The sequence below is a fragment of the Trichomycterus rosablanca genome, chromosome 10 (genome assembly GCF_030014385.1).
Source record: "Trichomycterus rosablanca isolate fTriRos1 chromosome 10, fTriRos1.hap1, whole genome shotgun sequence".
Classification (NCBI taxonomy): Eukaryota; Metazoa; Chordata; class Actinopteri; order Siluriformes; family Trichomycteridae; genus Trichomycterus; species Trichomycterus rosablanca.
In genome coordinates, this window is record NC_085997.1 from 1,635,843 (window position 1) to 1,660,024 (window position 24,182).

Consider the following 24,182-nt stretch of genomic DNA (forward strand, 5'->3'; position numbering starts at 1 on the left):
TCAGATGTCCTCCTTTTTTGGGGTCAGATGTCCTCCTTTTTTTGGGGTCAGATGTCCTCCTTTTTTGGGGTCTGATGTCCTCCTTTTTTGGGGTCTGATGTTCTCCTTTTTTTGGGTCAGATGTTCTCCTTTTTAAGGGTCAGATGTTCTCCTTTTTTTGGGGTCTGATGTTCTCCTTTTTTGGGGTCTGATGTTCTCCTTTTTTGGGGTCAGATGTTCTCCTTTTTTGGGGTCAGATGTTCTCCTTTTTAGGGGTCAGATGTTCTCCTTTTTAGGGGTCAGATGTTCTCCTTTTTTGGGGTCTGATGTTCTCCTTTTTTTGGGGTCTGATGTCCTCCTTTTTTGGGGTCAGATGTTCTCCTTTTTGGGGTCTGATGTCCTCCTTTTTTTGGGGTCTGATGTTCTCCTTTTTAGGGGTCAGATGTTCTCCTTTTTAGGGGTCAGATGTTCTCCTTTTTAGGGGTCAGATGTTCTCCTTTTTGGGGTCAGATGTTCTCCTTTTTTTGGGGTCTGATGTCCTCCTTTTTTGGGGTCAGATGTTCTCCTTTTTGGGGTCAGATGTTCTCCTCATTTGGGGTCAGATGTTCTCCTTTTTAGGGGTCAGATGTTCTCCTTTTTTTGGGGTCTGATGTTCTCCTTTTTAGGGGTCAGATGTTCTCCTTTTTGGGGTCAGATGTTCTCCTTTTTAGGGGTCAGATGTTCTCCTTTTTTGGGGTCTGATGTTCTCCTTTTTTTGGGGTCTGATGTCCTCCTTTTTTGGGGTCAGATGTTCTCCTTTTTGGGGTCAGATGTTCTCCTTTTTGGGGTCAGATGTCCTCCTTTTTGGGGTCTCATGTTCTCCTTTTTGGGGTCTGATGTCCTCCTTTTTGGGGTCTGATGTTCTCCTTTTTGGGGTCTGATGTCCTCCTTTTTGGGGTCTGATGTCCTCCTTTTTGGGGTCTGATGTCCTCCTTTTTTTGGGGTCTGATGTCCTCCTTTTTTTGGGGTCAGATGTCCTCCTTTTTTTGGGGTCAGATGTCCTCCTTTTTGGGGTCTGATGGTCTCCTTTTTTGGGGTCTGATGTCCTCCTTTTTGGGGTCTGATGTCCTCCTTTTTTTGGGGTCAGATGTCCTCCTTTTTGGGGTCTGATGTTCTCCTTTTTAGGGGTCAGATGTTCTCCTTTTTGGGGTCTGATGTTCTCCTTTTTTTGGGGTCTGATGTCCTCCTTTTTTGGGGTCAGATGTTCTCCTTTTTGGGGTCAGATGTTCTCCTTTTTGGGGTCAGATGTTCTCCTTTTTAGGGGTCAGATGTTCTCCTTTTTAGGGGTCAGATGTTCTCCTTTTTTTGGGGTCTGATGTTCTCCTTTTTTGGGGTCTGATGTTCTCCTTTTTAGGGGTCAGATGTTCTCCTTTTTTGGGGTCTGATGTTCTCCTTTTTTGGGGTCTGATGTTCTCCTTTTTTGGGGTCTGATGTTCTCCTTTTTTGGGGTCAGATGTTCTCCTTTTTAGGGGTCAGATGTTCTCCTTTTTAGGGGTCAGATGTTCTCCTTTTTTGGGGTCTGATGTTCTCCTTTTTTTGGGGTCTGATGTCCTCCTTTTTTGGGGTCAGATGTTCTCCTTTTTGGGGTCTGATGTCCTCCTTTTTTGGGGTCAGATGTTCTCCTTTTTGGGGTCTGATGTCCTCCTTTTTTTGGGGTCTGATGTTCTCCTTTTTGGGGTCTGATGTCCTCCTTTTTTGGGGTCAGATGTTCTCCTTTTTGGGGGTCAGATGTTCTCCTTTTTGGGGTCTGATGTCCTCCTTTTTGGGGTCAGATGTTCTCCTTTTTTGGGGTCAGATGTTCTCCTTTTTGGGGTCTGATGTCCTCCTTTTTTTGGGGTCTGATGTCCTCCTTTTTTTGGGGTCAGATGTCCTCCTTTTTGGGGTCTGATGTTCTCCTTTTTTGGGGTCTGATGTCCTCCTTTTTGGGGTCTGATGTCCTCCTTTTTGGGGTCTGATGTTCTCCTTTTTTGGGGTCTGATGTCCTCCTTTTTTGGGGTCTGATGCCCTCCTTTTTTGGGGTCAGATGTTCTCCTTTTTGGGGTCTGATGTCCTCCTTTTTTTGGGGTCTGATGTTCTCCTTTTTGGGGTCTGATGTCCTCCTTTTTGGGGTCTGATGTTCTCCTTTTTTGGGGTCAGATGTTCTCCTTTTTGGGGTCTGATGTCCTCCTTTTTTTGGGGTCTGATGTCCTCCTTTTTTGGGGTCAGATGTTCTCCTTTTTGGGGTCTGATGTCCTCCTTTTTTTGGGGTCTGATGTTCTCCTTTTTGGGGTCTGATGTCCTCCTTTTTGGGGTCTGATGTTCTCCTTTTTTGGGGTCAGATGTTCTCCTTTTTGGGGTCTGATGTCCTCCTTTTTTTGGGGTCTGATGTCCTCCTTTTTTTGGGGTCAGATGTCCTCCTTTTTGGGGTCTGATGTTCTCCTTTTTTGGGGTCTGATGTCCTCCTTTTTGGGGTCTGATGTCCTCCTTTTTGGGGTCTGATGTTCTCCTTTTTTGGGGTCTGATGTTCTCCTTTACTTTTTGGGGTAATTTTGTGACTGACTACACACTGCCATGCCCTCTTTTTTGGGGTTTTTGGGGGGTCTGATGCCCTCCTTTACTTTTTGGGGGGTCTGATGTTTTCCTTTATTTGGGGTCTGGTTGAACATTGTCATGTTCTCCCTTTTGGGGGGTCTGATGTACGTTGACGTCCCTGGTGAGTCTGGTTCCACTCAAGATCTCTCTCTACACAGTCGCATTTCCCATCATCCTTCACTCCCGAGAAGAGGGCGTGTCTAAATTCTTAGATTCCTTAAAACGCTCCTTAATCTGTATAAAGGTGCACGAGTTTGGTTTATTTGTACATTGGGGCTGGTCAGGTACAGGGTCCTTCCTGTGTGGGTGCCCGATGTGTGTCCTGTCTTCTCCCCAGACCCACTGCGACCCTGACCAGGATAAAGCGGTGGTAAAACACAATGAATGAATGAATGGCTGTTTCACGAGACCAGATGTTGAAAAGTGATAAAATCTAAAGTGCCGCCCCCCCTCGACCGTTTACAAAAGAGGAATTCGTGCAAACCCAGACACAGAAGAAGCTTCAGCAGCTCCACGTCCAAACGTTTCCTCCTTCCTGTTATTGAAAAGCCCGAGCGTCGCCTCCTTCCTGTCCTGTGTGAGGAGACGCGGTGAGGACAGAAACCCAAAACCGTTTCCACTTCCGGCTCACTGGGACGGCCGGCGGGCTCGGGTTACCGCTGATGAAAAGCGCTGGAGTCCATGTTGACAATAAACAGGAGCTGAGCTCTACTGTTGAAGCGAACTCGTGCTTCAGGCTTCAGGCTTCGTTTAGCGCACTCACCAACGATGACAGAGGACGCCGGGGTGCTTCACATCTTATTTACGTGGGTCCTGGAATAACTGAACACTTCCTACTGCAGACATCTTTCCTTTTATTACACACATTAAGAAATATATTTCGTAATTAAATACTGCACACATTTTTCTACAATCTGGTCCCACTGTGGTTTACAAGACGTAACATAAAGCCTCCACAAGAGGGCAGTAGCACACAAGTTTATTTATTTCTATTATTTTTCTCTGCAACTCGTTTTTTTTGGCCTGAGACCATTAGGAATAGAAAAACCCTGCTGTAGAGATCCCCATACAACCACCCTATTATTTTTAAGGTCTAATGCCCTCCTTTACTTTTTGGGGTCTCTGATGTTCTTCTTTTGGGGTCTGATGCCCTCCTTTGTTTGGGGGTCTGATGCCCTCCTTCATTTGTTTGGGGGTCTGATGCCCTCCTTTACTTTTTTGGGAGTCTGATGCCCTCTTTAATTTATGGCTGTCTGATGCCCTCCTTTACTTTTTTGGGAGTCTGATGCCCTCCTTTTGGACTCTGATGCCCTCTTTCTTTTTTGGAGGGTCTGATGCCCTCCTTTTGGACTCTGATGCCCTCTTTCTTTTTTGGAGGGTCTGATGCCCTCCTTCATTTGTTTGGGGGTCTGATGCCGTCCTTTAATTTATGGCTGTCTGATGCCCTCCTTTACTTTTTTGGGAATCTGATGCCCTCCTTTACTTTTTTGGGAGTCTGATGCCCTCCTTTTGGACTCTGATGCCCTCCTTCTTTTTTGGAGGGTCTGATGCCCTCCTTCATTTGTTTGGGGGTCTGATGCCCTCCTTTACTTTTTTGGGAGTCTGATGCCCTCCTTTACTTTTTTGGGAGTCTGATGCCCTCCTTTTGGACTCTGATGCCCTCCTTTACATTTTTGGGTGTCTGATGTTTTCCTTCTTGAGGGGCTAATGCCCTCCTTTTTTGGAAAATCTGATGCCCTCTTTAATTTATGGCTGTCTGATGCCCTCCTTTGTTTGGGGGTCTGATGCCCTTCTTCATTTTTTGGGGGTCTGATGCCCTCCTTAATTTCTGGCTGTCTGATGCCCTCCTTTCTGGAGTCTGATGTTCTCCCTTTTGGGGTCTCATGATCTCCTTTTTGAGGAGCTGATACCCATCTTTTTGTGGGTCTGATGCCCTCCTTCATTTGTTTGGGGGTCTGATGCCCTCCTTTACTTTTTTGGGGGTCTGATGCCCTCTTTAATTTATGGCTGTCTGATGCCGTCCTTCATTGTTTGGGGGGTATGATGCCCTCCTTCATTGTTTGGGGGGTATGATGTCCTCTTTTGGGGGGTTTTGGAAGCTGCCACCCTATTCACAATGGAACTTACGACCATTAAGATCAGAGGCTCAGTTTCTCTGCCCCAGTCCCAGTGTACTGGTTGTGTGATGGACAGTCTGTCGAACTGGTTTGTATGTGATTCTGATGGTATTAGTGAACAATGCTGCGGTTACACCTGCCACACCGGTCTGTCATCTTACTGACTTCAGGATCTAGTGCTGTTAGACATAAATATGAGGTTAAATATTGATTATTTATTAGAATGAGGGTTATAGCTGGTAAAACTGAGCTGTCAGGTCTGATGCAGTAATGTCAGATGTTGTGATTTGGCATCAGCAGTGGTCAGATTCAGCTCTACTCACCGGCCTCACCTATTTACCCCTATCAGCAGTAATAAACACGTAATTAACACAGGAATGATGGTAATAACACACAACAATACCGACATTAATAATCTGCTATGTCACTTAAGCTAAGCTAAAAGCGAAGATGCACTTAGTGACGTTAGCTCCACAGCTGCTAGCTTTAGCAAACAAAGGCCGGACTCCATCCATCTTTTAGCGAACCGGACACGCCAAAGTGGCGCAAACGAGTAAACCCGAAGCAGCCGGAGTCTCTTACCGAAGTGTGGGACCGATACAGGCGGTGTCCGTGCTCTCAATCTCCTGTAAAATGCGCTCATGTTCGGTCACAGTCTCTAAGCTTTCATTCTCCGCCATGTTGCTCTGTCTTCATCACACTGCTAATTTATGACAATGCGGGCTACAGGTGCAGTGACCGGCCGCTACCGACAGGGGGAGACGTGTAAAAGCGGCCGAGTCTCAAATAACTCCTTATGTTCTAGATATGTGCACTATATAGGGTTTACAATAATGGCTTATCAAGGCTGCCTAGTAGCCTATGTAGCGTATTGTTATCAATTTGACATACAGCCATGTAATACGTTCACCAACAGCTCGGTTTGTCATTTGTCTGGGATATCAAACTTAGTTCGTGTAGAGTTCTAACTCTACACAGATTTGTGGTTTCTCTTTTCTAACAGACCAAAACTCAGTTATGGATTATTATTTAATACAAAGTCACAAAAAGAGGCATAGTTCTGGTAATAGTGCTGGTAATGACATAGTAATAGCCTGTAATTAAACTATCGTCAACAAGAATATCAACTTATTTTTAGGTTTGTCGGATTGGGACCTTATAACCTCTGCTGAGTCGAGGAATAATGCTGATCAGGGTGTGGCTCTCCGTGCACAAGGCTGATCTGCATATGAACTTGCCCCGTGCAGGTAATAGCATAGTAGTGCATAGTAATAGCCTGTAATTATACATTATGTTTAGAATAATAACTTCATTGCATAAGCAGATACCCTGGTGGTGATTCAAACCCGGATCTCAGCAGTGCTACCAGCCAGCCAGGCATCTAGACAGACATAAATGGCTATGTCTAGGTCAGGGGAGGATGGGGGCCTTTGCAATGAATGGGTGCACTTTTTAGTATATTCCTGCCCTGCGACCATATGACCAAATAAAAGATCTTCAACAGTCTACGCCTGATCAGAGTGCACAGACAGAAAGAGATCCGGGTTTATTAGCAGTGCTACCAGCCAGCCTGGCATCTACACAGACATGGATGGGTATGTCTAGGCCGGGGGAGGATGGGGGGGCTTTGGCCGAAGGCCTGCAATGGGTGCACTCTCCAGAATATTCATGTCTTGCAACCCTGACCAGGATAAATCAGTTTATAGAAATATGATTTAAAGCATTTAAATTTCAAACTTTCAGGAAGAAAATGACCAAATAAAAGATCTTCAACAGTCTACACCAGATTACAGTGCACAGACAGAAAAAGAAATAAATTATACGCTAAAGTACAAGATCAGTATTTCATAAAACATGAACTGATGTAAATGATTACCTCAAGGTTGTTCCTAAAGGCAAATCCACAGATTCCAGCTCAGCAAAAACATTGCCGTAAACCTTTTCCTCTCGAACGTCTTCTGAGGGGCTCAGCGGTGGAGCTTTGCTGCTCTCCATGTTCACAGTGTGAAAACAGGACAGGATGGCAGAGCTTCTACACTCCACGAAAACTGCAACCCGTGCAAAAAGTGCGTCCTCGTGATTCTCAGTACTTTGAATCCATCATTACGGTCGTAATTGCTGTTTTTGTTAAACATTTCCCCGTGCTGTGCACCTGCAAACTGGAATGAGATTCCACCACAGCGACGTTCACAGATAAAGACTTGAGTTTAGTTTTAGTTTAGTATTCTGCAAAACTGACGTCCTGACACATGCTTTCCTGAATAAAGGGTGTTGTTACTACACTTATCAGCAGAAATGGCAACCAAGGCCAACAACAGGATGAACAGATTATTGCAAAATATATCCGTTTCCCTGAAATCCCAGCACCTACATTATACAGTACTATATATGTGGTCTGTTTTACAGAATACCGTTATTTGTACCACGCTCATACTCACTACTGTGTAAAAGGTTGGACAATTTGGCGAAAACAATCATCATGAAGAATAAATGCAGTTCAGTTTATTCATGTGTTACGGTGTTATTTACAAATCCACAATAAAGAACAGTTGAGACAGCAGGAAAATCAATAAAAATTGAATTTATTTACAAATAAAATTGTGCTAACAATAATTAAAAAGTATAATAACTGGACACTGATATCTTCACTGGTCCATTTAACTGGAATTCTACAATAATATAAAATAATAATGTTAGTGTGTGCATTATATAAATACATTCTATTAGGTGCAGTGGTTCCAAAAGACATACAGGTACAAAACTATCAAAGGTGGGGCGTGCATAGGGTGGGGAGGGTATCTAAAACCTCTTCTGGCATACCCCCACAAGTGGTACTCTACAATAAATAAATAAAAATAATACAAAGCAAGCAATCAAGTGCATTATATAAATATATAAATATGTTCTGTACTAGTACTAGTGTAAATAATTTGGTCTTTAAAGTATTCAGCACCAAGCTACGATTGATAAAAGCCTCGGTCTGGCCAGAAAACACATACGGATGCAAAATAAAACACATTCAACGGAGGGAGATAATCAGCACTGAACGAGTGAACGAGACTGCCAGAACAGAAAATGAGCTACTGAACCACATTAAATCCAGCAAGTTATGTCACTTTAAATGACACTGAAGGATGTGTTATGACAGGGGGCATTGGAGAAAGCGGACATGTCTATGCAGCCAACCATCACAAAGCAATAACGGCGCAGTGACGTGACGTGGCATAAAACAGTACAATACAACAGTAGTTTCATTATCCTGAGTGTAATGCCATCGGACGTGTCTTATACACATTAATTAAACTCAGAATATTAAACATATTTCACACATTAAGCATTGCACAGAGACCAGGTTCTTATAGCGTCATCACTACTCAGCTACTCAGCTCTTACTCATACACACACATCCATTATGGATCTACATGATGATCTCTTGTTTAGTCATCTCCTAGAGAAGTTCTCAGACAGGGTGAGTTTTACTTCGTCCCCCGCAGTCTGTAAAACACAAAGGACCTGAATTACAAACGTGACACTACAGGCTAAAAACTGCATATCCCGAGGCCTGTATATGTCACAATGGGGTGCAAGATGTGCGGTCCTTAAAACTAATTTAACACAAGCAGATTATCAAGCAGGGAATTTTTTTAGTCTGAGCAAGGCCCTTAACTCTTAATTGCTTAGATTGTATACTGTCACGACTGTAAGTCGCTCTGGATGATGTAAAATGGAGAGAAGATGACCTGAGCCACTACTGTCCGGATATTATTACGGTGGTGGACCGTTCTCAAAAATGCAACAGCACTCATTTAGGACAGACATGATATATTCACTATCACACTACCGCTGAGATCTGGGGATCCAGGGCTTAAATCTCAGTGGAGCTATCGTCCAGTCGGGCATCTGCATGGACATGACTGGCTATGTCTGGGAAAGGGATGCGCTCTCAGTGCTGGTCCCAAGTCTGGATAGAAATATGAGGGATGAGTCAGGATGGGGATCCAGCGGAAAGTCTGGTATGAGGAACAGATACGCTGTGGCATCCTCTTATATACTATACCAAATAACAATACATATATCAGGTGAATAAATAGATCACTTTTTATAAAAACACTTTAAATCCTATAACCAGCAGGTTAAAGTCAGATAAGATCCGATCCTTTTAATTAATTCCACACGCTCAGCTTGTACACACCAGATTTTAGGAACGGATGATAAATTCTCACCTCCTGTTTCCTCCAGGATCCTGACGCTACAGCTGGCTGTACTGCAGGTACGGGAGGTTTGCTCACCTACAGTTTTATAGGAGAAGAACATGTATGCTCACTATACTCTGGACAACACAGCACACAAAAAATGCCACGCTATAAAACCACTGGTTGGCTCCTGTAGCAGAAAGACCATACACAGGGATGATCATGCTATGCTCTCTTTATTTCTCTGTTGCGCATGTGGGTGCGTCGACCAGCCAGTAGGGGTCACTGCTGCAGCAGCAAGCAAGCAGCAAGGTGGCTCACAGTGTCTGTTAAGAGCTCGACAATTCACATGGGGGTCCTGTTATATTTGACCATTTTTAACTTCAGTAAGGAAGTTTTCACTAGGGTATAAATATGAGGTGACACAGGGAAAATTGTAATTCATCATTCATCAACGTGGGAAGGATTTTTAAAAATATAAATAAGCCTATAATATAGTTATATGTCTACAAATGTCTATATGTACTGTAGGGTCATAATGAAATGAGAGTTCTAACCTGAGGAGGAGGAGAAGGAGGAGGAGGCTTCTTCTTTGAGGGTGATAAAACAGCTGGATGTGGCCGATTAGGAGGCTGAGAAAACATAACCAACGTTTTAAGCTTGAACGGGGTCGCGAACCGAACCGACGCTGGCATTAAGAAGCACTTCAGGCCGAGCGCTCACCTGTGGTGGCGGGCGTGGCGGAAGTGGGGTGCAGGGCTGGTTAGCAGTCGACTCCTTAAAAACAGGTTCACTGATCTCCGGACGCTCCGTTAAAAGGACCTGCTGAGCCGGATGATCGTTTCTAAAATGAGCGATAAAAGCAACACGTCGCTGTTGAGTGAATCGTATTCACCAGCTCAGACCACTTCACAGGACAGACCACGTTAACGTGACTCACTTTTGATTTCTGGAGCCAGTGCCCGTCCTCTTTTTACAGTACATCCAGCCCCCGAGCGCTGCAGCGAGGATGAGGAATACGGCCGCGACTGACACGCCGACGACCGTCGATTTTCCTGTAAAATGAACACACAGGAATCATGTGACTCCTGACCAGCGATTCCCAACCTTTTTTTGCACCACGGACCGGTTTCATATAAGATCCACTATAGTAATAATAATATTAATATTAATAATTACTTTACTGCTTCAATGTTAAGACCTGTAACGGCTTACCAGAAGGTAAATCAGCGTATTTTGTATCACAGTAAGGTGGAGCCCATCCAGGATCACAATGACACTGTGCTCGATGATCACAAACCTGTAAATAAACACAAATAAACACTAGTATGGGTTAAAATGAATGCAAATAAACCATCACATTACTAGGTACAGCTGGCCAACACGGTGACTCGGTGTGTAGCACTGTCGCCTCTCGGCAAGAAACATTCTGAATTATGACCCAGTTTGCTGTTTTCTGGCCTTTTCAAAGCTCCTCCAATGAGACAAACTGTTTGATATGATGTGGTAACAGCAACGCAGGCCGTACGAACCACGTTTTACGTGACTTATTGAAGTAAAACAGCGAGTGAGGAATGTGATGAGTGGAGGAACTTATGAGCAGTAATAATGAAGAGAAGTTTAGTGCTCCTGTCTCCTTCTTTTACTACATTAAACCACGTTAAGCTTTATTTTTTAACTCGGAGAAGCTGATTCTGATTCTCACAATTTCTAAGAAGCTCGAGCTGTAACACAAGTTTAAAAGTGAAACGGAGGAAAATCTGACGCTTATTCCACACAAACGCAGATTTAGCTAACATTCACATATGCACCTTATATACTGTAGTATTAAATGTATAGACTCACCCCATGATTGTTACACTTCAGCGAGCAGTCTTGGCTCGTACCGTACACCGTCACATCCTGGCACATGTTCTCATAACACACCTGTCGAAATCAAGTATAAATCCCAGTTCCGCACCAATAACACTTCACATCAAGCCTTAACAAACGATTTTAACATCCTTACCTTGTCATGGCCGCACTTTGTTCCCGTGGGCACCATGCTTATGTTGCCGCTCTGAGAAATCTCTCCGGCTATTTTGCACATTTCGTTTTTGAACATCAGCGTGGCTTTCAGGCCGGTGACCGGGATTCTTCGACCTCCCGAACAATATATGGTTCCACAGAATCGATCTCTGGAAACGAAGCACGTAAGCGGTTAGACGTGGTCTAGTCGCGTTCTACTCGACCCCCACTGGAAGTACCACATCGTTGTGATTCCTGCAATTGATATCTGGTGTTCTGGGAAACCAGTTGCCATCAGAAGTGGGAATATATAATAACTGACCATTAGCGGACAGGTCGCCAAATCCATCACAAGGCTTCGGTCATACCCCTGCCCTATATAGCCAATCGTCCAAGTCATTCTAATTAAACACATGAATGAACCTACTCCATTGCACAGGGTCTGTAGCCAGTCTCGGTTCTGCCACAGTGAGAATCGTTTCTCCCAAACAGATTTCTGAAGAAACACCCGTCCACAGCAACGCTGGCATCTGTTATAGAGACGAATAAAACACGAATAAATCTTATCAGCTCCACTTACCATATAGAAGCACTTTGCAGTTCTACAATTACTGACTGTAGTCCATCTCTAGTAGTTTCTCTACATGCTTTGTTAGCCCCCTTTCATGATGTTCTTCAATGGTCAGGACCCCCACAGGACCACCACAGAGCAGGTATTATTTAGGTGGTGGATCATTCTCAGCAGTTCTCAGTTTTTAAACACCTCACTGTCACTGCTGGACTGAGAATAGTCCACCAACCAAAAATATCCAGCCAACAGCGCCCCGTGTGCAGCGTCCTGTGCCCACTATTGCTCAAACAGCAGCAATAGATGAGCGATCGTCTCCGACTTTACATCTACAAGGTGGACCGACTAGTTAGGAGTGTCTAATAGAGTGGACAGTGAGTGGACACTAACACACCACCACCGTGTCAGTGTCACTGCAGGGCTGAGAATGTTCACTTGCTGCCTAATATATCCCCCCCCCACTAACGTCTTATTCACTTCACCTTTCAGTGGTCATAATGTTATGCCTACTCAGCGTATGGCCGTAGGTACCTTTTCCCCAAAGCCTCTGGCAGTGCTGGAGATGGGTTGGACATTGCCCGTTGTAGCAGTAGTTGTTTCCAGAGCTGCAGGGCATCCCGTTCATCTTAAAGCTGTCGTCCGGACACTTCTCTGACAGTCCTGTGCAGAACTCGTCCAGATCGCATTCGTTCACGGAGACCCTACACACACTCCCCGCTCGTTTTATCTGGGAAAGAAACCAAAAATCAGAATGCTTCATGTATGGAAACCCGGCCATTCAGTCTAAACTGTTCCAGAAATAGAATTTTTCCCATGAATTACATCATTTTCATGCAATTTTTTAAATAATAAATATCCTGGCAGTTCTTAACACCACCATTTACTATTTATTTACTATTAATTACTAATTTACTATTTTAAGTAGGGATGCATCAATACCATTTTTTCCCAACCGAGTACGAGTACGAGTACATGTATTTTTGTACTTGCTGATACCGATACCGATACCTATTTAGAATACCGTTTTTTTTTAAACAAAAACACGTGGGAAGTGACGAGAAGTTTAATGATACCACGTCCAAAAATGCACGTCAACAAGTATCGAGTGATCAAAGTGTTTGTGCGCTGACGTGATGAAATCAAGGAGGAAAAATAAATGAATCTGAGTGGATTTGGCAACACGAGCAGCATGGATCGTTCTGTAGTGAGTTGGAGGTTAATAAATAATTTTGCAGTGTCGGTGTTTTGTTGTTTTGTTTTGTAGAGAACGATCAGGTCAGAAATACTGTAAAACGTGTGTGTGTGCTGATGTATTCTGATATAAACTATATTATCCCCCTGTCCCACCGGTTTACACTCCTCTCCTGCGTTTCCCCTCACGCCGTATCCTGCGTTCTCATTGGCTGTTCGACATGTCACTCACTGCCAGTCGCACATCTGAGATCAGAACGTAAATCAGGGCAAAAATCGTGTAGTGTGAACTAGGCACACGGTATCGGATGTTTAGTATCGGAGCCTCGTATGCGAGTACGAGTACGAATTAGTGAGCGCGGTATCGGGCAAATACCCCATACCAGTATCGGTACTCATGCATCTCTAATTTTAAGCATCAAAATTAGACATAATATATTAAGTGGATGTTTTGTATGTTATTATTTATCATTAGACCGCTTCGCCCTGATTAGTATTGCAAGGGGGGGATCCCACAGACTCAGAAAGAGCAAAACGAAGACCTCGAAGCTGTGCAGCAGCAGCAACACCACCTGCTACGAAAATCTAAAAGCTTAGTTTTGTAGGAGGATACCTGGCAGTTCTCACAGCACTTCCCCTCGGCACACTGAGATCCTGGCGTTAACTTGCAGGTTGCGGCGTTGCAACACGGGTCATCACACTCCTGCACACGGAACAGGACGTTACACAAGACAACGAGTCGCTACGCCCGAGCTAAACCTTCTCATGTTATTTATTATCAAGCTGAACCACATCAACACAGTGGATTAATTAAGTATGGGCCCACCTCCACGGTCCCGCAGTCACAGTCCTCTCCTAAATCGAGGACGGCGTTCCCGCAGACGGGCCCCCCGTACAGTCGGTCTGATTTGGGGGGGTCCAGCAGGCAGCTGGAGTCTGCGTTCTCCAGATATGTGGTCAGCTGATCCAGACTGCAGTCACTGAAGAGTTCAGGAAACACTGACGATCTGCGGTAAACAGAAGAGGACAGTCATTTATGACCCTGGACATGTAAATATGTCATGTAAAACGTGTAAATAAATATTCAAATTGCTGTATGATGGTATAGTGCGGACTCGGAAACACTGCTGGGGGTTACTGGAGCAGCGCTGGTGCAAAACTAAGCACTGGAACTTGCAGAAATGAAGCTTAGAGCATAAAACACAGAGAAAAAGGCGAGAACGAAGTGAGCCTCCTGGCAAAATAAAGCCTATCGCTCATGTAGACAGAGAGACGAGCGCCAGCTAGTGGACGATTACTGAACTACTGGTCTTGGTACGCTTCTGTACTGAGGTGGAGCTCTGTTAAATCGAGGTTTCACTGCTTTTATTTATATATGTTCCCTGTTGTTCTAGATCTAGCATCCCGCTCCTGTTGCAGCCTCTCAACCCCATGCAGGCAGACCCAGACCACTTCTCTTCACCTGGCTGAAGCGGGGCCACACAAAGCACATAGCCACACGCTGCCAGGCGCCTCGACCACCCGGCAGAGACCTCCCTCCAAATAATTCAATGCCGATCAAGTCTGTGTAGGCACCTGGCTGGTGGACAGCACGGCTGAGTGGGGTGTTTGACTGTATGGGGGTGGTGCAAGTGGCACAGAAATTGCAATAGAGAATCAGAAAGGACCATATTGAGGGGAAAAAAGGGGTTAACCCCTGCCCCCATGACCCCAAGTCTCATAAACAAGGTCTTACTTGTCTTTTAAACTTTCAGTCATGATGCAGTCCGATTGGCCACACGTGCACCCCGGTTCATCATGGCTCATTCCCATGTTGTGACCCATTTCGTGTGCGATGGTTGCAGCCAGTCCGAGTGGACTCGTGTTGTGATCCTAATCCATTAAAAAAAGCATTATTTTATTTCCAATCCATTCCCACATGATTAATTAAATAAAAGACCGTTCTGATATGAGGTACCTGGTTTACAGCTGCAGAACCTTCACCACACATTGCAAATTTGTTCGCCAGCCCCACAGCGTCACCCAAAAAATCGATACCGCTGAATAACAAAGAGAAAAACAAACGGGTCACGAACACAGTCCGGGATTTAACCATCACTAATCAGATCCGGACCCCCCGGACTCTCACGTGAACACTCACGTTACGAACTGCGCGTTGTCGTGTTTGATTCGTTTAAGCAGGTCCGTCTTGCGCCACTCGGTAAATCTGGTGAGAGTGTCGTCGATGCTCAGGCTGACCAGAATCTGATCTTCTGCCGTCCACAGCTCCAGACCCACCAGCATCACTCGGATGTTTTGCGGACGATAAAACTGACGAGGGAAAAATTTTAGTTCCACAAAGTGCTCTGTGTTTTTAATACCTGACAATTATTCCGTGATGCACAGATTTTACTGTTCGTGAACACAGTGATTAGAAATCTCCCATCCAGCCCAGGAAAAGTAAGTGAACCTTTGTGTTTACTGTCACTTAAGAGAACTTTGATTGCATTTCAAAATTTGTCACACTAAGACGTTTTCTGGTTTCAGTTTCATGTGTTATTGTCATTTCAGCGATATACATGTACATGGTGCAATACAGTCATGACCACCTGTACTGTGGTCTATCCAACTTCTAACTCAAACCCCAACTTCAGACCGTTAACCCTGCTCCCCCACTATGCCAGTCTAGTCAGTGTAGGCAGTTGACTGGTCGGCAGCACAGATGAAATAAATCTAAGGAGGACATTTCTACCAAAGGTTCACATTTTCCTTATCGATCAACACAGTGTTTTACAGTTCTGACACATGAACAAATGTTTCTGTGGACACCCGAACAAAGACTTAAGCAACTTCCAGTCATTTCTACAGGTATCCTGCTGTTATCTTGGGTTCGATTCACCTGTTCTCCTAGCATTGCATTAACATTGTGCTCTTGGTGTGGTCTTTAGGTACTAAATTTGCTTATTGCGGACTCATGAACACTTGAATTGCTATAACATGTTTGTACGGCATGTATAGCACGTTTTCCTACAATTCCTATTGAAAGGTCCTTAAACATTGATTTTGATCAGGATGTTTCTTGACTTTTGCAGATTTTAATTTTCACCCTTTCTAGTTTGGACTGGAAACTGTTACCCAATACGTTCAATAAAGAGCACGGAGCCCCAGTGGTGACATCCAGTATGAATATGTGGCCACACTGTGTTAACATGTAGGAATGAGATCCTTATGAGTGGCCACGACTTAGTAATGATCTCATTTCCATGTCATGACCATGCGTTTTATACGACCGATTGTATTCATACAGGATGTCGGCAGCTGGGCTCCTTAAGGAACAAAAAATTGCTTCTATTTCTGTTATCAGGTTAGACAGAATGTGTTCATTATTATTGTAATATGTATTAAAATCCCTTCCATTAAAAGCAGAACTTTAGGTCATTTTAATCATTGATAAGAAAAGCTCGATACCTTATCGATATGATTTACAGCCTCCAGCATCCTCGCTCGTACCACATCAGCTTTAGAGCCGAACCTTCTAAACTGCGGGACGAGAAGTAAAACAGTGAGTTTAAATTCCAGCAGCACAGTGACACGTGTTAAAAGAGGGCCCAGGGTTCAAACTTCACTTGAAGATTTTTGCCCCTCTCTATGTGTGATACCTTTAAGGATGACGGTTCCCAGCCATAAACATACAGCTCTAATACGCACCTAGGTGTGAATATGTGTTTAATAAATGTTTAATAAATGTTTTGGGTGTGTTTCTACTCTTGAGTGCAGTTTATAGCACCAGACCAACCTGAATCCTGACCAAGACGAAGTGGTTAGTACAAAATGATTAAACAATAAGCTGCTATTCCTTAAAAGCATCAAAACCTAAATACGTTTTACACATTATTAAAAAATATAAACATTTAAAGATGCTCTTACTTCAGTGTTGTCCACCACAAGAAACAGTTCTACATATCTCTGAGTTTCGAATGGAGACCTGTGGTTCTGAAAATGCAAGAAATTATAAACAGTTACTGTAAAAACAAAGAATGATATAAATAAATCAAGCAATTCACCTTAAAACAGGCACATTTTAAATACTCACCCATAGGCTGCGTTTGAAGAGGCTCACCATTCTGGGTACACGGTCCAAACCGGTGTAATCTGGACTCCTCTTTCTCAATTTCAGGGATTCCTGCTTGTAGATGGCGTGGTCACCCTCAGCGTTGTCGCTTAAGGGCTCGATCAGGTACATCTGCTCTTTAGCCCGTACAAAACCCCTACAGAGGGGTCAGATATGAACATATTATTCGCACGTCCTGTATTTGCAGGTTGAGATTCCTCCCCTATTGTGATACGTACCGAATGCCTGAGCAGACTCCAACACTGACCGATGAATCGTTTATTCCCTGAATGTGGCCGTGATAGTAACAGTGATCCTATAAAATAGATCATAATAAAAAATCTGATCTGAGGTTCATCTGTGTGTTCTGGTAATGTGAGGAGAGATCAACACACCTCCGGTCCTGAAGATGTAATAACAGCTGATCCATCCACACCGTAATGTACTTCAGTGTAATTATGTCCCATAAGAAAACTACAAATTAATGAAGTATATAGAAGTATTAATATTATAAACAAGTAAACGCTTTAATTTACTGTATTATAGTGAATTATGAGGTAAAATATGTTGCTTTACCTGTTCTTTTTCAAATAAATTGTATGATTATTTCCATCAAAATACAAGTGATACCAAAGTTCCTCTGGATATTTTCCTTGCTTGTTTCTCTCCGTATTAAACGTCTGGTAGGATACAGAAAAAAATCATTAAGTTTTTTAGGTTGTACCATGTACCCTGGATCCAGTTTTCCAAGAATTACCGGTCACAAAGCAGTGACGCATCCCAGACAGGACGTCAATCCATCCCCCTCAGACATAACCAATCATGTGGATACCCGACCTGTGATAGCACAGCTGGGGATTGGAACCCTGTTTTCACCCAAACTGATAAATGCCACAAATATAAATATAAAAGTAAAACTGTATGTATGGTATCATGGTAGCCCTAATCAGAATGTTGTTTAATGTTTGTTATATTTTCATCCCTCTGATTGTAGGTCATCAGTGAGGTTGGTACCTGCTCAGGTGTGCTCCTGTGTCTCCTGATGCTCAGCCGCCGAGGTCTCACTACATCATACTGATCAACAGAGCCAATGGCAGGAACAAGCTCAGTGAAACAACCTAAAAAGAACCAAACCTTTACAATATTACATATACACAGTATACAATTGCTATTTTAGTATACATGTAAGTATATTATGGCATTTAGCAGACGCTTTAAGTCTCTGACTTACAATGGTGATACAATGCAAGCGACTAAGGGTTAAGGGCCTTGCTCAGGGCCCAACACAAGCAATGATTCTCTAATCACAAGTCCAGTACCTCAATTTAACACTAAATACCACACACACACACACACACACACATTTAGGTCCTTACGTACATCAGGGGACATTACTGTTATTAATCACTACATACTGTGTGCTTGGGAGATGTGATGAATCATAAGTACCTGGATTTGAACCATTAAACCCTGGAACCGTGCACCACTTACACTTACCACTTAAACGTTACCACATTGTGCATTTAAATGTAAACCTTCCTTTTAACACCTTTACATGAGTGTTTTATAGAGACTTTGCTTTGCAGTGTTTATATTCATTCCTACATCTTTACCTACATCAACGTTACATTTTCCTAATGCTTCTGTGTTTGTTGGCATTAAACGAGTTTAAGTGGTGCAGAATAAAGTATGTAAAGTATTCCCATGAATGCATTTGCTTTAAATGAACAGGATATGATTAATATGTAATAAAATAATGATGCTGAGCTGCAGTAAACCTGGGAGGTGGCGCTGTGCGGAACACCGTTACTACCTCTTAAAAAACTTAAATTAATAATTAATAAAAACGTGAAACTAATCGAAATGTAAGTATGTAATAGAAACTTACCCAAGTCACACATAAAGAAGAAGAAGAGAGCAGTTTGAGTGATAAAGTGCATGTTTATAGACGGTATAAGAGCTCATACTGATACTGTCTGGTATTACGGGAAAGCACGATTAACCACGCCCATATTCTCATGACGTCATGCGGGTGAGTCTGACACCGCTATCATTGTACACCCTAAACACTACAAACTACACCCTAAACATTATACCCTAAACATTATACCCTACACACTGTGATGCGTCCTCACATATCTAGTTGTAATACCCACCCAGACATGTTCAAAATCAAAAATCCAAAATCCATTTGAGGTAAACAAGGACACCATTTTTACGAAAGCCGAACCCTGGAGTAGTGGGTAGAGCTTTGAGCTATCCACCGAACTCTACTAACTCTCCTAACTCTACCATTCAGCCACTGTTGGGCCCTTTCTGCTCCAGGGGAGCCGTCCCTTGGCTGACCCTGTGCTCTGACCCCAAAAGAGCTTCCAAACGAGCTGTACACCTGTAGGGCGGCACGGTGGCTCGGTGGGCAGCACTGTCACCTCACAGCAAGAAGCTCCTGGGTCCTTTCTGAGTGGAGTTTGCATGTTCTCCCCGTGTCTGCGTGGGTTTCCTCCGGGAGCTCCGGTTTCCTCCCACAGTCCAAAAACATGCAGTCAGGTTAATTGGAGACACTGAATTACCCTGTAGGTGAATGGCTGTGTGTATGTGTGTGTGTGTGTGTATCTGCCCTGTGATGGACTGGTGCCCCGTCCAGGGTGTTACTGTGAGCCTTGCACCCAGTGAAAAGCTGGGATAGGCTCCAACACCATTATAAGCATGATTTTGTGTCATTTTTTTTCTTCCTTTCGAATATTGTTATTGCCTTTTAGTCCACCGTCCTGAATAAGGGGCTGTTCTTAACAATCTGCCTGGTTAATTTAAGATCAAATAAAAACACATTTATGACTGCAGTCTTTTTCAAAACATTGTTAGTTGAATGATAAATAATGGTGTAGCTCAGTGATGTAAAGGCAGTATTTACATGAAGTGAATAATGAGGTTTAAACTTATTAGCTTTTTAAACTTCAGTAAATTTGGTTTTCGTTTACCTGTGACGCTCGTGTCTATTTAAAAGTCAAATCCACTTTAGGATGCAAATACAAAGGTAGGTCCACTGAATTTAAAGATGTCATTGGGTTCTTATTCCACCTGATTTACTAAACAACAGAGGTTCACTGTAAATTTGTTCATTTACAAAGTCTACACATGCTATGTTTCTGTGATGTAAAACAATGATGGATAGATACTATAGAAAGATAGATGGATGGAAGGATGGATGGACAGATAGATGAATAGATAGATACTATAGATAGATACACTATAGATAAATACTATAGATACTATAGATAGACAGACATACAGTATAGATACTATAGATAGATAGATAGATAGATAGATAGATAGATAGATAGATAGATAGATAGATAGATAGATAGATAGATAGATAGATAGACATAAATAAATACTATAAATATACTGTAGAAAGATAGATGGATGAAAGGATGGATGGACAGATAGACGAATAGATAGATACTATAGATAGATACACTATAGACAGACACTATAGATACACTACAGATAGACAGACACTATAGATAGATAGACACTATAGATAGATAGATAGATAGATAGACACTATAGATAGATAGATAGATAGATACTATAGATAGATAGACACTATAGATAGATAGATAGATAGACACTATAGATAGATAGACACTATAGATAGATAGATAGACACTATAGATAGATAGATAGATAGACACTATAGATAGATAGATAGATAGATAGATAGATAGATAGATAGATAGATAGATAGATAGATAGATAGACACTATAGATAGATAGATAGATAGATAGACACTATAGATAGATAGATAGATAGATAGATAGATAGATAGATAGATAGATAGATAGACACTATAGATAGATAGATAGATAGACACTATAGATAGATAGATAGATAGATAGATAGATAGATAGATAGATAGATAGACACTATAGATAGATAGACAAACAGATGCTTTATTTACCTCTAGAGACATTTTTAAAACAGATAAATGATTTTAGAACATTTTAATGTGATCCATAATCTGTCCAACGATAAACTACATGGTAAAATAAATGTGGGATCCATTGTGTGAGTGAATGTGAAATAATGACAGATAGAAGCACTGTACTGTTTTAATAAGTATAATTTATTGAGAAGTATTTAGAAGATCAGATCTCGTAATGTTTAACAGGTTCGGCTTGCGTTTCAGGATCTCGACCGTTCTCCAGGTACAGGTTGTTATAGGGGTACTGCTTCGGGGCCTACACACACACACACACACACACACACACACACAGAGTGAATACACATGGCTACAAATACTTGCATTGTAATCAGTCACAACTTCAGTAGTGTGCTTGAGTGTGTGTGTGTGAGACGTACCACAGGCTGGTAGGCGGGGAACACCTCCCCTAATCCGAACATGACCAGCATGAAGGTGAGAAAGCCGAAGAAATGTTTACACATGGTTCTCCAGTCCACGGGACTCGGAGACGTGTCCACTCTGTTCCTGATGTACATGTCGAATTCATAGTGCATCTGTGCATACACACACATAAACATAGACACGTTATATACAAACACGCATTAAATACACACATTAGGCTCTGACATATGACATGCACAACATTTTATACTAATTATATACAAGAAGAAGTCTCGGTCTCAATGCTTTTGTCATGTTGTAACCCAACTTTAGGTCTCCCGCCTATCAGGGTCCTTACACAGCGTTTGAAGATCCCACCCCACACATAGTATGATCGTCCCACCCTGCAGATACGGACAGTAAAAACATGCTAGATGTGTGCGAGTGTGTGTGTGTGTGTGTGTATACCGGTTCACCCCAGTTCCTGCGAAGGTCTGGATGGTCCCACTGGTACCACGGGTCCCGCTCGTGCTGAGAGCGGTCCTGCAGGATTGGGTAATCTCCATAACTACAACAATAAAATGAACAATATCAGCATAGTTGTGTATAAATATAGCGTGTAGTATAGTGTGTATTATGCACCCTATAGTGGTGGGAGTGTGTATAGAGTATAGTGGGGTGTTGCGTATAGACAGATAAACAGTGACTGTAATGTACCCGCGTCCATCATCAGGATAGGGGCGATAATCCTCCAGTCTCAGGTTGTATTTTTTGGCAGCAGCTGCTCTCTCCTCCGCAGTACGAGGGTGCGGCCCGGGTAACACATCTTTCCCAAAACCAGATGCTGTAACACACACACACACCATGATGTACATGTGGTGAAACAATAAAACTGGATGAAAGTAATGGAAGGAAGAATAAGGGGTTTTGATTTGCTAGTAAATAATAGGAGTTAACTATCAAGCTAACTTTAGCCAGACATCTAACTTCTCTGCTCAGAGCCGAACGTAAGAGGAACAGTTTGATCTGAGCAGTGTAAACATAAAAGCTGCTCTAGTGACAAAGATCAGGTGCCTTCACACATGTGATGATCTGACTCGTGTCTAACATTATTCCAGGAGCACAATACAGGATCTTTGTGTTTTGATCATTTAGTTATAGGAAAAAGTCAAAAATAGTTATAAAAAATAGACATCAAGTACAACTATGAATCGTACCCAACCTGAAATAACCTTCCGCCACAGGTCCTGTAGTAGTTGGGATTTTGGGATTAAGGGGGAAAAGAAGCAGAAGGTTACAGAAGAGTCTGTAACCCTGATAAACTCTAGAACTAAACTAACATTTTATCAGTATTTGTAAATTTGCACATGGCACTATTGCACTATTTACACCAGCGCAAACAATAATCTATATATTGTATATATCAGCTATACTTATACACTCTACTTTATTTATTTTTATTTTATTCACCTTTCATTACTATGTAATTATATACTAGTATATACACCGTACAATCAGCATTACCTGTTTAATATTCTTTAACTTGTGTCTCATCATTTCATTTATCTGGTCACTTCTGCACTTTAACTGTATTGTATGTAATTAATCTCTATCTTGCACTTCTGGTTAGATGTTTGGCTCTGAGCACAGGAGATGTCCTCTCAATCTGACAGATTTGGAGATTTTGCAAGTAAGATTTGGCAAAGATTGCCAAGTCAGGATGTAGAATGCTGATAGACTCCTTCCCAAAAAGGCTGAATGCTGTCATAACATTAAAAAGGTTCTTTAACAAGATATTAGTTTAAGGATGTGCATATTTATGCAGCCACATTATTGTATTTTTTTATTCAAACACACAATGTAGTTCACTCTGATCTTTCATCTGCTGATCGTTTCCAGTGACATTTTCCCTCTGTTCAATATTAAAACTAGTTTTAATGGTTACATTAATGTATGTTAATATATAAAGTGGCAGTGATGAGGTGACTGGATCTACTTTAAAGAGTGTTTACCTCCAGCCAATAAGAGAGCAGCATTAATCTGTAAAGCTGTTTGAATCAGAAACTAAAATAACAACAATATATATATAAATATATATATATATATATATAATATTTATATGTGAATATTCATATTTAAAGTAACTTGTCAGTGCTGCAAGAGAAGCTAACGCTCACTTAGCCTAATGCTATTCTGACTTTAGCTCTATGACATTAGCTTATAATACAGAATTTATTGATTCTACATAATTTTATACAAAATAAAATAAAGTTTAGTTTATTAAACACGCACCTGCTCGGGCTGTAATAAGCTGATAAACACCGCGTCCTTTATTTGTTATCATGGCTTTAACCCATCGTCCTGAAATCAGCGCCGCCATCTTCGCTGACATTGAGCAGGGCGCATGCGCACTACACTGCACAGACGATGGGACGTCATATCTTGCTTGAAACTACTACGATTTTACTTCAGTTTAAGGTGCTTTTCTGTGTCACACGGCTTCTGATTCTACATACAAATATGCATACTAATGCATTTCCGTTATACAAAAACGTGTATAATGTGTTTATTCACAAAAACAGTACAGATGTGTGACATTTTGTGGTCGGGTACAATCACTACATTTCCCACAAAGCATCGCAAAAGCGGTACAGACCAATGAAATGACGTGTTTACATCCGGGCACTTCGTAACTTCAACTATGGCTCTTGCACAGTTTTTAGCAAATTGTTAAAACCAGACCGAACTTGTTTGTAAACAAATGGGCCTTCAGTAACCCCAAAAAGGAGAACATCAGACCCCCCCAACATAAGGGCATCAGACCCCCAAAATAACCCCCAAAAGGAGAACATCAGTCCCTAAAATAAAGGCACCAGACTCCCAAAAAGGAGGAAATCAGACCCCCCAAAATAAGGACATCAGACTTACAAAAAAAAGGACCCCTGACCCAAAAAAGGAGGTAATCAGACTTCCAAAAAGGAGGGCATCAGACCCCCAAAAATGAGGACATCAGACCCCCCAAATAACCCCCAAAAAAGAGAACATCAGACCCCCAAAAGGAGGACATCAGACCCCAAAAAA

General features: G+C 42.3%; 4 protein-coding genes across 9 annotated transcripts in view; 1 reads left to right on the plus strand and 3 right to left on the minus strand.

The window, feature by feature from the left end:
* Positions 1-6,701, minus strand: part of exoc6 (exocyst complex component 6) — a 42,555-nt gene extending 35,854 nt beyond the window's left edge. For 2 of the 4 annotated variants that reach the window (XM_063002680.1, XM_063002678.1), the window contains exon 1: positions 6,583-6,701. In XM_063002680.1, coding sequence (XP_062858750.1) covers positions 6,583-6,701 — 119 coding nt within the window. Of the gene's footprint in view, positions 1-5,288; positions 5,397-6,582 lie in introns of those variants that run through there. The other 2 variants (XM_063002681.1, XM_063002679.1) reach the window with 1 other exon arrangement.
* rpl38 (ribosomal protein L38) overlaps positions 1-24,182 on the plus strand; it is a 302,538-nt gene that overhangs the window by 166,546 nt on the left and 111,810 nt on the right. Inside the window, exon 1 of one of the 3 annotated variants that reach the window (XM_063002689.1) lies at positions 8,966-8,969. The exons of the other annotated variants lie outside the window; for them this stretch is intronic. The gene's annotated coding sequence lies outside the window, so the exon portion shown is untranslated. Of the gene's footprint in view, positions 1-8,965; positions 8,970-24,182 lie in introns of those variants that run through there. 3 annotated transcript variants of the gene reach the window in all.
* Positions 7,273-18,712, minus strand: adam8b (ADAM metallopeptidase domain 8b). The gene is made up of 23 exons (XM_063002686.1): positions 18,644-18,712; positions 17,770-17,873; positions 17,332-17,435; positions 17,151-17,229; positions 16,995-17,071; positions 16,738-16,912; positions 16,572-16,637; positions 16,113-16,184; positions 14,806-14,975; positions 14,623-14,704; positions 14,401-14,537; positions 13,492-13,672; positions 13,279-13,368; positions 12,006-12,201; positions 11,334-11,436; positions 10,908-11,076; positions 10,745-10,825; positions 10,115-10,199; positions 9,840-9,954; positions 9,623-9,743; positions 9,457-9,531; positions 8,930-8,995; positions 7,273-8,201 (listed from the first exon to the last, which is right to left on the minus strand). The coding sequence occupies exons 1-23, from the start codon at positions 18,693-18,695 to the stop codon at positions 8,148-8,150; spliced, it is 2,454 nt and encodes an 817-aa protein (XP_062858756.1). The 5' UTR covers positions 18,696-18,712; the 3' UTR covers positions 7,273-8,147.
* On the minus strand, positions 20,862-23,515 carry ndufb8 (NADH:ubiquinone oxidoreductase subunit B8). Its single transcript, XM_063003484.1, has 5 exons — positions 23,394-23,515; positions 21,819-21,945; positions 21,570-21,669; positions 21,119-21,274; positions 20,862-20,997 (listed from the first exon to the last, which is right to left on the minus strand). Exons 1-5 carry the CDS (start codon positions 23,491-23,493, stop codon positions 20,905-20,907), a joined length of 576 nt encoding a protein of 191 aa, XP_062859554.1. The 5' UTR covers positions 23,494-23,515; the 3' UTR covers positions 20,862-20,904.